Source organism: Mercenaria mercenaria, chromosome 12 (genome assembly GCF_021730395.1).
Source record: "Mercenaria mercenaria strain notata chromosome 12, MADL_Memer_1, whole genome shotgun sequence".
NCBI lineage: Eukaryota > Metazoa > Mollusca > Bivalvia > Venerida > Veneridae > Mercenaria > Mercenaria mercenaria.
Genome location: NC_069372.1, coordinates 30,859,410 through 30,875,028, shown reverse-complemented (window position 1 = coordinate 30,875,028; position 15,619 = coordinate 30,859,410). Strand labels below are relative to the sequence as shown.

The window sequence follows — 15,619 nt, the reverse complement described above, 5'->3', positions numbered from 1 at the left end:
TCTTTACTACATCCCAAAAGGTAACTTTGGCCCAACCCCTAGACCACTGAGCCAACATGAAATTTTCTATGTATGCAGATTATCTCATTCCAAGTTAAAAGTTAAACCAGTTAGACCAGAACCGGGATTTGAACCGCTAACCATCCTTTCAACATCACAAAATGTAACTTTGACCCAACACGCTAGATCAAAACTGTTCGATAGTGGTACAAACATAAAACACTTTAAATCATGCCAATATCTTTTTAATTACTCAATAAATACATCTTTCATTTCGAAAAATTCTAAAATATATAGTTTCTTTTTTCATTAAGATTTCTTTCCTGTTGAAGGCACTACTAAACTATCAAGTTCTCGTTTATGACCTGATTCGGACAACCAAACATGAAATCTACTTTCAACAAGTCCCTGAAACTCTTTGCGTTGTTCACGTGCAAGCCCCGCCTCCTTTACCATTTTCTGCCATGCATCAATTTGTCGATGACGATGACTGACAGCACGCTGGTATTTACTTGGCAGTCCACCAGGTATAGCCTTTGTTGTGCCCTCCATCTCAAATGGCACATTAAATGTAAAGAATTCATTTACAAGGAGCAGCTCCCAAACTGGAGTCTCTTCTTTATGATCAGGGCCAATACATAATGGCTGGTCCCACAGATTTCTATCAGCTCCTAAATAAAAATGTAAATATGTGTATCTCAATGTTTGACAATTCATACTTTCTAAATATCAAAATGTTAAATGTCTCCTTATATACTGCATAACAAGAAGTAAAGAATATGCAATCATTCTAGTAAAACCAAAAGTAACTTCTTCAATCTCTGATTCAATTTACCACAAAATGCAAGATCAAAGATGGATTCGCATGATATCTCAGACATTCAAAACTCAAACAGGAGACAATTTTCTTAGGAGTCAACCAAGAAACATTTCTGCACTCTTGATCACTGATCTGCAGAATCTCAGTTTTTTTTCATATTGGGAACACTAGCCCCAGCCTCTTGTAGCTCTGTTTTTAGCTCACCTGTCATGTAGCGACAAGGTGAGCTTTTGTGATCGCCCTCCGTCCATCCTCTGTCCACAATTTCTTGTGAACATGATAGAGACCGTATTTTGCAATCGACTTTAATCAAACTTGCACACAACTTGTATTGGCATCATATCTAGGTTCCTTTAAATCATGGGTTCCAGAGTTAAGGCCCCTAAAAGGGCAAAAATTTGCTATTTTGGCTTTTGCAGAGACTTCTTTTATGGTTTGATTTGATACAAACTTGCAAAATATCTTTAACAACTACAGATCTTGGATTCCATGATGAATCCGTTAGATCCACTCATAGGTTCCGGAGTTATGGTCCCTGACTGACCCCTGAAAGAGCCAAAATTTGTTGATTTTTACCTTGTGAACACGATAGAAGTGACATTTTACATTCGATTTTAACCACATTTACACACAACTTAAGTCCATGAAAGGTTCTCTAGAGTTACTGCCCCTGAAAGGGGCAAACTTTTCTATTTTGGCCCTTTCAGCCATATAGAGGTTTCATTTATGCTTGGATTTGATACAAACTGGCACAGAATGTTTATCTTGATGATCTCTAGGCCAAGATAGAAACTGGGTCATGTGGGGTCAAAAACTGGGTCATGTGGGGTCAAAAACTAGGTCACCAGGTCAAATCAAAGGAAAAACTTGTTAACAACACTCCTGAGGCCACATTTATGACCCTATCTTGATGAAACTTGGTCAGAATGTTTATCTTGATGATTCCTAGGCCAAGTTCGAAACGGGGTCATGTGAGGTCAAAAACTAGGTCACCACTAAAATCAAAGGAAAAAATTGTTTACACTATTGAGGCCACATTACATTTATGACCGTATCTTCATGAAACTTGGTCAGAATGTTTATCTTGATGATTCTAAGGCCAAGTTTGAAACTGGGTCATGTGGGGTCAAAAACTAGGTCACCCGGTCAAATCAAAGGAACGCTTGTTAACATTCTAGAGGCCACATTCATGGAAGTTGATCAGAATGTTTATCTTGATGATCCCTAGGTCAAGTTTGAATCTGAGTCATGCGGGTATATTTAACAAGTGAGCAATATATAGTTATCATGACCCTCCTGTCACTACATCGTTTAATGACTCTAGGAGAAATAATATCTTTTAAGATATATGCAACAGAAACCTTTAAGCGTTTTTATGTGTTTGTGTATTTGTCACTAAGTGTAAGGACCATAACTCTGGTATAACTGAGTAAAATCCCAAAGGGAACACCAGGTGCCCAACTTCACATACTATATAACAATCCCCTAATGTTTTATGACTCAAGTACATTTTTAGATACATAGGACATAAATTTCTATTTTTTGACCAAGTCAAGGGCCATAATTCTGGTCTTGCAAAGTGAAAACAAGAGCACCGCCTTGCGGGTGCTGACGCTCATCTGATTTTTTTTGTATAATAGAAATATTGTTCTACCCATGATTTTCTAAGTCCAAAAAGGGCCATCACTCTTGCAAAAAGCAGGATAGAGTTAAGTTTCTTGATGTACAGTGTCCACTTATGATGGTGAAAAACTGTTGCAAGTTTTAAAGCAATAGCTTTGATAGTTTATGAGAAAAGTTGACTTAAACATAATATTCAACCAAGAAAATGATTTTTCTAAGTCCAAAAGGGGCAATAATTATTGCAAAAAGCAGGATGGAGTTATGTTGCTTGCTGTACAGGGTCAGCTTATGATGGTGAACAAGAGTTGCACGTTTTAAAGCAATAGCTTTGATAGTTTAAGAGAAAAAGTTGACCTAAACATAAAACTTAACCAAGAAATCTGATATTTTCTAAGTCCAAAAGGGACCATAAATCTTGCAAAAAGCAGGATGGAGTTATGTTTCTTGCTGTACAGGGTCACCTTATGATGGTGAACAAGTGTTGCAAGTTTTAAAGGAATAGCTTTGATAGTTTAGGATAAAAGCTGACCTAAACATAAAACTTAACCAAGAAAACTGATTTTCTAAGTCCAAAAGGGGCAATAATTCTTGCAAAAAGCAAGATGGAGTTATGTTTCTTGATGTACAGGGTCTGCTTATGATGGTGAACAAGTATTCCAAGTTTCAAAGCGAAAGCTTGGATAGTTTAGGAGAAAAGTTGACCTAAACATAAAACTTAACCAAGAAATCTGATATTTTCTAAGTACAAAAGGGGCCATAAATCTTGCAAAAAGCAAGATGGAGTTATGTTTCTTGCTATACAGGGTCAGCTTATGATGGTGAACAAGTATTCCAAGTTTCAAAGCAATAGCTTTGATAGTTTAGGAGAAAAGCTGACCTAAACATAAAACTTAACCAGGCAACGCCGACGCCGACAACCGCTCAAGTGATGACAATAACTCATCATTTTTTTTCAAAAAATCAGATGAGCTAAAAAATCTCAGGTCCTTAATTTACATGCTAGATAATATTCCTACATTGTTCCATGACTCTAGGTGAAATATATTTAAAGATTAATGCAATGTAAACCTTTAGGCACTTCATGTGTATTTTTCATTATGTCACTGACCATAACTCTGGTCTGGTTGAGTGAAAGCCAAAACAAAACACCAAGTGCATAACTTCACATGCTATATAACAATTCCCTAATGTTTTATGCCAGTCAAATACTTTTTGAGATACATGTAACACAAATTTGTATCCCCTTTGTGCATATTTTTGAAAATCAAGGGCCACGACTTTTTGAGATATGTGTGACACAAACTTTTATGCATAACTTCACATGCTGAATAATATGCCTATAATACTTAGTTTTTGAGATACATGTGACACAAACTTAGGCCCTATAAATGCATATTTTTGACTAAGTCAAGGGCCAAAACTCTGGTCTGGCTGTGTGAGATCCAAAATAAACAAGAGCTCATAGAACACGAAATGTCCCCCTTGAAGCATTCAGCATCTGCACAAGTAACAGAAATTATTTGCTCACTGTGCACTGGACGTTTGATGAACTGACCTCAAATCAATAATTATGGGTCATTTACCAGTCATTAGTGACCTCCGTATCAAATGTGATCTTAGACCAAAGCATTCTCTAGTTATTTGGCAAAAATGTTCTACTGCTCCAGGTTACTGTGACCTTGACCTGCTGACCTCAAAATCAATAGGGGTCATCTGCTGGTCATGAACAATCCCCTTATCAACTTTCATGATCCTAGACCCAAGTGTTCTCGAGTTATCATACGGAAACTGTTATACTGTTTAATGTGACCTTGACCTTTGACCTACTGACCTAAAAATCAATAGGGGTCATCTGCTGGTCATGATCAATCTCACTATTAAATATCTTGACCATAAGCCCAAGGGTTCTCAAGTTATCCTCCTGAACCGGATCACTGTGACCTTGACCCTTACCTACTGACCTCAAAATCAATAGGGGTCATCTGATGGTCATGATCAACCTCCTATTAAGTTTAGTGATCCTAGCAGCAAGTGTTCTCAAGTTATCGTCCAGAAACGGTTTAACTTTGATAAAAGACATTGTGTCTGAAATCATTCGTCCTTCACCTCTGATTCATGTGGGGAAGTTGGCAGTTACTTGCGGAGAACAGGTTTGTACTGGTACAGAATCCAGGAACACTGGTTAGGTTAACTGCTCGCCATTACATAACTGGAATAACTGTTGAAAAACGGCATTAAACCCAAAACAAACAAAGAAACGGTTTAACTGCTCCGCGTCACTGTGACCTTGACCTTTGACATCAATATCAATAGGGTCATCTGCTGGTCATGACCAACCTCCCTATTAGGTTTTGTGATCCTAGGTCCAAGGGTTCTCAAGTTATCTACCGGAAACGGTTTAACTGTTCCTGGTCACTATGACCTTAACCTTTGACCTACTGACCTCAAAATCAATAGGGTCATCTGCTGGTCATGACCAATCTCCTTATCAACTTTCATGATCCTAGACTCGAGCGTTCTTGAGTTATTCATCATATGGAAACCGTTGAATTGTTCCAGGTCACTGTGACCTTAACCTTTGACCTACTGATCTCAAAATCAATAGGGATGATCAAGCTCCTATTAAGTTTTGTGATCCTAGCCCCAAGCATTCTCAAGGCATCATCCAGAAATGGTTTAACAGCTCCGGTTTTTCCCCCAGTCAGTTCTTTCCCTGGGGAAAAAACTGACTAGTCAAGTCTTTCCCCCAGGGGAAAAACTGACTAGTCAGTTTCTTCCCTCCTTGGAATAAGTTTTCTGATAGGGAAAGAAACTGACTAGTTGGTCAGATTTTTCCCCAGGGTAAAAACTGACTAGTCAGTTCTTTCCCCCTAGTCAAGTTTTCCCTTCAAGTACTGGATTCTTTCAGTATTGTTATTTGGGATACAAGTGTCTATTCATTTTCCATTTAAATTTCAGATGAAACAGGTATTGTTTTTCATTTGAATAAACCTGTATGTTTCTTTTTTTGTAACTTTAATCAATGTTTTTTTGTCAAATCAAATTTTTTAACTTCTGTTTGATTGCCATTACTATTTAATATCTGTCAGGTGCGGGAAGAATTGACTGGTCAGTTCTTTCCCCCTTGCATATACTTGACCTATCAGGTGGGGGAAAAAATTGACCAGTCAGTTCTTTTCCCCCTAGCATATATTTCACCTATCAGGTGGGGGAAGAAATTGACCAGTCAGTTCTTTCCCCCCTAGCATATAGATGGGGGAAGAAAATGACTAGTCAGTTCTTTCCCCCTTTGCATATACTTGACCTATCAGGCGGGGAAGAAACTGACCGGTCAGTTCTTTCCCCCCTAGCTAGTACTTGACCTGTCAGGTGGGGGAAGAAATTGGCCGGTCGGTTCTTTACCCCCTAGCCAGTACTTGACCTGTCGGGTGGGGAGAATAAATTGACTGGTCAGTTCTTTCCCTCCTAGCATATACTTGACCTATCAGGTGGGGGAAGAAATTCACCAGTCAGTTCTTTCCCCCGTAGCATATATTTCACCTATCAGGTGGGGGAAGGGAAGATATTGACCACTCAGTTCTTTCCCCCCTAGCATATAGGTGGGGGAAGAAATTGACTAGTCAGTTCTTTCCCCCCTTGCATATACTTGACCTATCAGGTGGGGGAAGAAATTGACCGGTCAGTTCTTTCCCCCCTAGCATATAGATGGGGGAAGAAATTGACTAGTCAGTTCTTTCCCCCATATACTTGACCTATCAGGTGGGGGGAGAAATTGACCAGTCAGTTCTTTCCCCCCTAGTATATACTTGACTTGTCAGGTGGGGGAAGAAATTGACTAGTCAGTTCTTTTCCCCCTAGCCAGTACTTGACCTGTCGGGTCGGGAAATGAAATTGACCAGTCAGTCCTTTTTCCCCTTATAAGCCAGTACTTGACCTGTCAAGTGGCAAAATGAAATTGACCAGTCAGTTCTTTTCCCCCTAGCCAGTACTTGCTCTGTTAGGTGGGGGAAGAAATTGACCAGTCAGTTCTTCCCCCCATAGCCAGTACTTGACCTGTCGGGTGGGGGAAGAAATTGACTGGTCAGTTCTTTCCCCCACCTAACAGAGCAAGTACTGGCTTTGGAGGAGAAAAAAACTGACTAGTCAATTTCTTCCCCCACCTGACAGGTCAAGAACTGGCTAGTGGGGAAAGAACCTGCTGGTCAATTTCTTCTCCCCACCCGGCAGGTCAAGAACTGGCTAGGGGGGAAAGAACTGACCGGTCAATTTCTTCCCCCACCTGACAAAGCAAGTAGGCTAGGGGGGAAAGAACTGACTGGTCAAATTTATTTCCCTACCCGACAGGTCAAGTACTGGCTGGGGGGTGGGGGGGAGAACTGACTGGTTAATTTCCTCCCTTCTTCCCCCCCTGACAGGTCAAGTATTTGCTGGGGGAAAAGAACTGACCAGTCAATTTCTTCTCCCACCTAACAGAAGCAAGTACTGGCTAGTGGGGAAAGAACTGACCAGTCAATTTCTTCTCCCCACCCAACAGGTCAAGTACTGGCTAGGGGGGAAAGAACTGAACAGACATTTTCTTCGCCCACCTAACAGAGCAAGTACTGGCTAGAGGGGGAAGAAACGGTCAGTTCTTTCTAGCAAGTACTGGCTAGAGGGGAAAGAACTGACCGGTAAATTTCTTCCCCCACCTGACAGGTCAAGTATATGATAGGGGGAAAGAACTGACTGGTCAATTTCTTCTCCCACCTGACAGGTCAATTTCTTCTCCCACCTGACAGGTCAAGTACTGACTAGGGGGGAAAGAACTGACTAGCCAATTTCTTCCCCCACCTGACAAGTCAAGTACTGGCTAGGGGGGAAAGAACTGACTAGTCAATTTCTTCTCCCTACCCGACAGGTCAAGAACTGGCTAGAGGGGAAAGAACTGACCAGGCAATTTCTTCCCCCACCTGATAAAGCAAGTACTGGCTAGGGGGGAAAGAACTGACTGGCTAGTGGGGAAATAACTAACTTGTCAATTTTTTCTCCCTCCTGATAGGTCCAGTTCTGGCGAGGGGGAAAGAACTGACTGGTCAAATTCATTTCCCCACCCGACAGGTCAAGTACTGGCTAGTGGGGACTTGATTGGTTAAATTCTTCCCACATAACAAAGCAAGTACTGGCTAGGGGGGAAAGAACTGACTGGTCAATTTCTTCTCCCACCTAACAGAGCTAGTACTGGCTAGCGGGGAAAGAACTGACCGGTCAATTTCTTCTCCCCACCCGACAAGTCAAGTACTGGCTAGGGGGGAAAGAACTGACCAGACATTTTCTTTGCCCACCTAACAGAGCAAGTACTAGCTAGAGGGGAAAGAACTGACCAGACATTTTCTTTGCCCACCTGACAGGTCAAGTATATGATAGGGGGGAAAGAACTGACCGGTCAATTTCTTCCCACTTAACAGAGCAAGTACTGGCTATTTTTTTTTTTTTTTTTTTTTTTTTTTGTTGGATTTAACGTCGCACCGACACATGATCGGTCATATGGCGACTTTCCAGCTTTAATGGTGGAGGAAGACCCCAGGTGCCCCTCCGTGCATTATTTCATCACGAGCGGGCACCTGGGTAGAACCACCGAGTCTGTCGGTGTGACATTAAATCCAACAAAAAAAACCCAAAAAAATAGCCAGTACTTGCTCTGTTAAGTGGGAAGAAATTGACCGGTCAGTTCTTTCCCCCCTATCATATACTTGACCTGTCAGGTGGGCGAAGAAAGTACTGGCTAGGGGGGAAAGAACTGACTGGTCAATTTCTTCCCCCACCTGACAAAACAAGTACTGGCTAGGGGGGAAAGAACTGACTGGTCAATTTACTTCCCCCACCTTACTGGTCAAGTACTGGCTATGTGGGAAAAGAACTGACCAGGTGTAATTTCCTTACCTTAGAAGAAATTGAAACAGGAAAAAGGCAAATAAAAAAATTCAACAGAAATTAAAATAAGTTCATTTAAAAACATTTCTTTAATTTACACAAAATATGAAACATATTAATTTTCTTATTTTATATGAAATTTAAATGAAAACCGACTATCGGAAATGAAAAACAGGCTAGTTAAGAATAACCAAGAATAACCAGTTCCAATTCACTAACGGGAAATAATTGACTAGCCAGGAAAATTGATGAGGGGGGAAAGAATTGACTAGTTAGTTTTCCCCCCCCCATAAGAATGATCAAGAGTAACCAGTTGCGATTGGGGGGGGGGGGGAAGAATTGACTAGGGGGGGAAAGTATTGACCAGTCAGTTTCAAAACTGACTGGGGAAAGAACTGACCGTTACACCGGGTCACTGTGACCTTGGCCTTTGACATCACTATCAAAAGGGGTCATCTGCTGGTGATGACCAACCTCCCTATTGGGTTTTGTGATCCTAGGTTCAAGCGTTCTCAAGTTATCGTCCGGAAACGTTTTAATTGTTCCTGGTCACTGTGACCTTGACCTTTGACATACTGACCTCAAAATCAAAGGGAGTCATCTGCTGGTCATGACCAACCTCCCTATCAACTTTCATGATACTCAGGCTAAGGTTCTTGAGTTACCATCCAGAAATGGATTGGTCTATGGACCAACTGACATACCGACCAACCGACATCTGCAAAACAAAATACCCCTCCTTCTTCGAAGGGGGGCATAAATATATCAGGTTCACAACTTCCCATGATGAATAACAATCCTGTGAGGGATGATGACTCTGGGTCAAATACTTTTTGAGATAGGCAAAACACAAATTGGACGGACCGACAGAGTGACAGATGGATGGAAAGGGGCAACTCTAAGTGCCCCCACTCCCATCCCCCAAATGTTAATGTATAATGAAAAGATTGTGAGTGATCACAATAGCTCACTCAAAGCACTATTGCTTAGGTGAGATAACAAGAGCTGTCACAGGAGACAGCGCGCTCGACTATTTCGATGCTGGATAGTGAAACTGGGCACATCTGAAGAAACTGGAGCTGTCACTGGAGTGTTTAATGACTCCAATTGTGGATGAAGATTTTGCACAATAGCCCAAGTCTGTGTCAAAAATATTAAGTAACAAGAGTGTCAGAATGTCACAATATACGCCCGTCACAGCAAATTTCTTTACTCTAGCGCCGGTATTTGCAAATGGAATTTTAATTTTGTGGTTGTTTAGTAATTATTGTAATTCTTTTGTTTTTCTAAATCCACATAAAAACTCATTACCAGGTAGAGATACCTTAAAATACACCTAAAATTTGAAAGTAACATCTATGTTGTACCACAGAAAAGTGGTCTTGGTTTTTCCCTACGGTCAATTATAAAAAAAGTTACAATATAAGTTATTTATAGTAACAACTAAGGGAAGTTTAAAAAAAAAAAAATCCTTACCAGGTAGAGATTGGTCAAAATACACCTCAAAAATGGATGTAACATGCATGTTATACTACAGAAAAGTGGTCTCGATTTTTCCTTACAACTAGTAATGAAACAAGAGGGCCATAATGACCCTGGATCGCTCACCTGAGTAATATGAGCTACATGTTTCAAATGTCAAACTGATGATTTTTAGGAATTTTTTGGGAAGATTTTCCGATGTACAATCAAGTAACCCCTGGGGGCGGGGCCAATTTTACACCAGGGGTCATGATCTGAACAAAGTATCTACTCAAATATCTAAGATCTAGGCCTTCTGGTTTGTTTTTAGCAAATTTATGAAGATTTCTCTATGTACAATCAAGTCACCCCTGGGGCTGGGTCAATTTGACCCTGGGGGGTCAAGATTTGAACAGATTTGTAGAGGTCCACTAGGCAATGCAACATGTCAAATATCTAAGCTCTAGGCCTTCTGGTTTATTTTTAGAAAATTTTAAAGATTTTTTTATGTACAATCAAGTAACCCCATGGGGCGGGGTCATGATTTGAACAAATTTTGTAGAAGTCTACTAGCAATGCTACATGTCAAGTATCTAAGATCTAGGCCTTCTGGTTTATTTTTAGAATTTTTTTAAAGATTTTCCTATGTAAAATCAAGTGACCCCTGGGGTCATGATTTGAACAAATGTTGTAGAGGTCCACTAAGCAATGCTACATGTCAAATATCTAAGCTCTAAGCCTTCTGGTTTATTTTTAGAAATTTTTTGCAGATTTTCCTATGTAAAATCAAGTGACCCCTAGGGCGGGGTCAATTTTGACCCAGGGGTCATGATTTGAACAATTTTAGTAGAGGTCCACCAGGCAATGCTACATGTCAAATATCTAAGCTCTAGGGATTCTGGTTTTTGAGAAGATTTTTTAAGATTTTCCTATGTAAAATCAAGTGACCCCTGGGGCGGGGTCAATTTTGACCCCGGGGTCATGATTTGAACAAAATTGGTAGAGGTCTACTAGGCAATGTTTCACACTAAATATCTCAGCTCTAGGGCTTCCGGTTTTTGAGAAGATTTTTGAAGATTTTCCTATGTAAAATCAAGTGACCCCCGGGGCCGGGTCAATTTTGACCCTAGGGGTCATGTTTGAACAAATTTCGTAGAGGTCCACTAGGCAATGCTACATGTGAAATATCTAATCTCTAGGCCTTCTGGTTTATTTTTAGAATTTTTTTGAAGATTTTCTTATGTAAAATCAAGTGACCCCTGGGGCGGGGTCAATTTTGACTCGGGGGTCATGATTTGAATAAACTTGGTAGAGGTTCACTAGGCAATGGTTCACACCAAATATCTAAGCTCTAGGGCTTCTGGTTTTTGAGAAGAAGATTTTTTAAGATTTTCCTATGTAAAATCAAGTGACCCCTGGGGCGGGGTCAATTTTGACCCCGGTGTCATTATTTGAACAAACTTGGTAGAGGTCCACTAGGCAATGCTTCACACCAAATATCTAAGCTCTAGGACCTGGTTTTTGAGAAGAAGATTTTTAAAGTTTTTCTTTTCGGTTGTCATGGCAACCAGAGTTCCTCATGGAATTCAATTCTTTGAACAATTTTAAAAGGGGGCCACCCAAGGATCATTCCTGTGAAGTTTGGTGTAATTCTGCCCTGTGGTTTTCAAGAAGAAGATTTTTTTACAAATTGTTGACGGACGACAGACATCAAGCGGTCACAATAGCTCACCTTGTCACTCTAACAGGTGAGCTAAAAAGTTACAATATAAGCTATTTATAGTAACAACAAAGGGAAGTAATTCTAAAGAAGGGACCTGCGCATGACACTTCGTCTCATGATGGTGTACAATTGTGCCAAGTTACATCAAAATCCCTCCATGCATGAAGAAGAAATGCTTCCGATAAAGTCATTCTTGTATCTGACCTTTGGCCTCTAAGTGTGACCTTGACCTTAGACCTAGGGACCTGGTTCTTGCGCATGACACTCTGTCTCGTGGTGGTGAACATTTGTGCCAAGTTATATCAAAATCCCTCCATGCATGAAGAAGAAATGCTCCAGACAAAGTTTTCATTCTTGTATCCTTTGACCTCTAAGTGTGACCTTGACCTTAGACCTAGACCTGGTTCTTGCGTATGACACTCTGTCTCATGATGGTGAACAATTGTGCCAAGTTTCATCAAAATCCCTCCATGCATGAAGAAGAAATGTTCCGGACAAAGTTGTTCTTGAATTTGACCTCTAAGTGTGACCTTGACCTTAGACCTAGGGACCTGGTTCTTGCGCATGACACTCCTTCTTATAATGGTGAACAACTGTGCCAAGTTTCATCAAAATCTCTCTATGCATGAAGAAGATATGCTCCGGACAAAGTCTGTGGATGCCGCCCGCCCAGGGCGTTCCCAAAACCGGCGTATAATAAGAGAGGTAAAGAAAAAGTTTATCAAAACACTAGGTAGACAGAACTATGCATGTGCTTCAAATTTGGAGGCTGTAGCTTGAGAAATGTGAAAGTAGCTAATAGGTAAAAATCAACGTCAAATTTCAATTCAGAACACAAAAATATGCATGCGGTCCAAATTTGAAGCCTGTAGCTTCAGAAATGTGAAAGTAGGTCACTAGGCCAATCTCAAGATCAAAGTTCATTTGGGTACACAAAACTATGCATGTGGTTCAAATTTGAAGGCTTAGCTTGAGAAATGTGAAAGTAGGTCACTAGGTCAAAATCAAGGTCAAATTTTATTTCGGAACACAAAACTATGCAAGTGGTCCAAATTTGAAGCCTGTACCTTCAGAAATGTGAAAGCAGGTCACTAGGTCAATCTCAAGATCAAAGTTCATTTCAGAACACAAAACTATGCTTGTGGTTCAAATTTGAAGGCTGTAGCTTGAGAAATGTGGAAGTAGGTCACTAGGTCAAAATCAAGGTCAAATTTTATTTTGGAACAAAAAACTTTGTATGTGGTCAAAATTTGAAGCCTGTACCTTCAAAAATGTGAAAGTAGGTCACTAGGTCAATAACAAGGTCAAAGCTTTTTTCGGTACACAAACCTATGCATGTGGTCCAAATTTGAAGGCTGTAGCTTGAGAAATGTGAAAGTAGGTCACTAAGTCAAGATCAAGGTCAACTCATGTTAAGGTTCATCTTGCCACTCAAAACTATACATATGGTCCAAATTTGAATGATGTAAGTTATGGACATGAAGATTCTAAGTTTTTCCCTATACAAGTCTATATGACCATGTGACCTCTGGGGCGGGGCCATATTTGACCCTAGAGGGATAATTTGAACAGACTTGGTAGAGAACCATTAGATGATGCTACATTATAAAATATCAAAGCCATAGTCTTTGTGGTTAGGACAAGAAGATTTTCAAAGTTTTCAAAGTTTTCCCCTATATAAGTCTATGTAAACCATGTGACCCCAAGGGCGGAGCCATATTTGACCCTAGGGAATTAATTTGAACAATCTTAGGACCACTAGATGATGTCATATACAAAATATCAAAGCCCTAGGCCCTGTCGTTTTGGACAAGAGGTTTTTCAAAGTTTTTTCCTTTATAAGTCTATATAAACCATATGAACCCTGGGGTGGGGCCATATTTGATCCAAGGGAAATAATCTGAACAATCTTGGTAGAGGACCACTAGATTTTGCTACAAACCAAATATCAAAGCCCTAGGCCCTATGGTTTTGGACAAGAAGATCAGAAACCGTTTAACTGTTCCTGGCCAATGTGACCTTGACCTTTGACATAATGACCTCAAAATCATAAGGGGTCATCTGCTGGTCATGGCCAACCTAACTATCAATTTTCCTGATACTAGGCCCAAGCGTTCTTGAGTAATTGCCCGGAAACCATTTTACTGTTCCTGGTCACTGTGACCTTGACCTTTGAAATACTGACCTCAAAATCAATAGGGGTCATCTGCTGGTCATGAACAACCTCCCTATCAACTTTCATAACCCTAGGCCTAAGCGTTCTTGAGTTATCATCTGGAAACTGTTTAACTGTGTTCAGGGTCACTGTGACCTTGAACTTTAACATACTGACCTTAAAATCAATATGGGTCATCTGCTGCTGATGACCAACCTCCCTATCAACTTTTATGATCCTTGGCCCAAGCGTTCTTGAGTTATCATCCGGAAACGGATTGGTCTACATTCCGAGCGACTGACCGACAGACCGACCGACCAACATCTGCAAAACAATATACCCCTCCTTCTTCAAAGGGGGGCATAATAACAGAGATAGAGTGAAAGTGCTTCAAAACTTTAACCTGAAAATCTAAGTGAAAAGGGGGGATAAATCATGAAATATTGGTGCCAGGGTTATGGCCCTTACGTCAGATGATGTGGGTGATAATGAAGAATAACTTTTTTAAGTTTGAATCAAATCCATCAAGTAATCACAGAGATAAGTAGAAAAAAGAGAAAGTGTAAAAAAACTTTAACCAAGGTGGGGATGTGGAAAGACGCCGATGCGGGGTCGAGTAGGATAGCTCTCTTTATACTACAGTCGTGCTAAAAATGGGTGATATATGTTTCTAGAAATACATGGAATCTCTCAAAAACAAGAGGGCCCATGAAAACTCTGTTTCGCTAATTTGACCTTGTTTTTTACCCCCAAATAACCTAGTATCTAATTTGGCCTAGATTTCACAAAGACAAACATTTTGACTAAATTTTATGTATATCAGGTAGATTATTATCCAAGTTTTCAATGATAAGACCTAATGACAATGTTTTTGACCTCTGGCACCCCACTTTTATACTTGGTCTAGGTTTCATATAGACAAACATTCTGACAATGATTAATGAACAAGAGCTGTCTCCATAGGATGACACATGCCCCCAATGGCACTTTGAATGAATAGTTATGGCCGATGTTAGAGTTAAGGACCTTTGACCTACGGAGCTGGGTCTTGGGCGCGACATGTCGCCTTACTGTGTCACACATTCATGCGTAGTTATTTTAAAATCCATGCATGAATGACAATGATATGGACCGGACACGCCCATCAATGCACTATCATGAAAAATGACCTTTAATGTCTAAGTGTGACCTTGACCTTTGAGCTACGGACCTGGGTCTTGCGTGCGACATGTCGTCTTACTGTGGTACACATTCATGCGAAGTTATTTGAAAATCCATCCATCGATGACAAAGGTATGGACCGAACACGCCCATCAATGCACTATCCTTTAACGTCTAAGTGTGACCTTGACCTTTGAGCTACGGACCTGGGTCTTGTGCGCAACATGTTGTCTTACTGTGGTACACATTCATGCCAAGTTATTTGAAAATCCATCCATTGATGACAAAGATATGGACCGGACACGCCCATCAATGCACTATCCTTTAACGTCTAAGTGTGACCTTGACCTTTGAGCTACGGACCTGGGTCTTGCGCGTGACATGTCGTCTTACTGTTGTACACATTCATGCCAAGTAATTTGAAAATCAATCCATTGATGACAAAGATATGGACCGGACATGCCCATCAATGCACTATCCTTTAACGTCTAAGTGTGACCTTGACCTTTGAGCAACGGGCCTGGGTCTTGCGCGCGACACATCGTATTACTGTGGTACACATTCATGCCAAGTTATTTGAAAATCCATCCATCGATGACAAAGATATGGACCAGACACGAAAATTGCGGACAGACTGACAGACCGACAGACAGGCGGTTCAAAAACTATATGCCTCCCTTCGGGGGCATAAAAAGTGGCCTCTTCAGTGTTAAAAAAGATTTTCTATTATTTCACCTAATGACCTAGTTTTTTCTCAAGTGACCCA

The 15,619-nt window shown here is 40.6% G+C and overlaps 1 protein-coding gene across 1 annotated transcript in view; it reads right to left on the bottom strand.

The window, feature by feature from the left end:
- Positions 1–229: 229 nt before the first annotated feature.
- The window catches only part of LOC123533207 (TBCC domain-containing protein 1-like), a 320,801-nt gene continuing 305,411 nt past the window's right edge, over positions 230–15,619 (bottom strand). Inside the window, exon 17 of the mRNA XM_053520503.1 lies at positions 230–671. Within this exon, the coding sequence (XP_053376478.1) occupies positions 310–671 (362 nt within the window). The 3' untranslated portion in view covers positions 230–309. The remainder of the gene's footprint in view (positions 672–15,619) is intronic.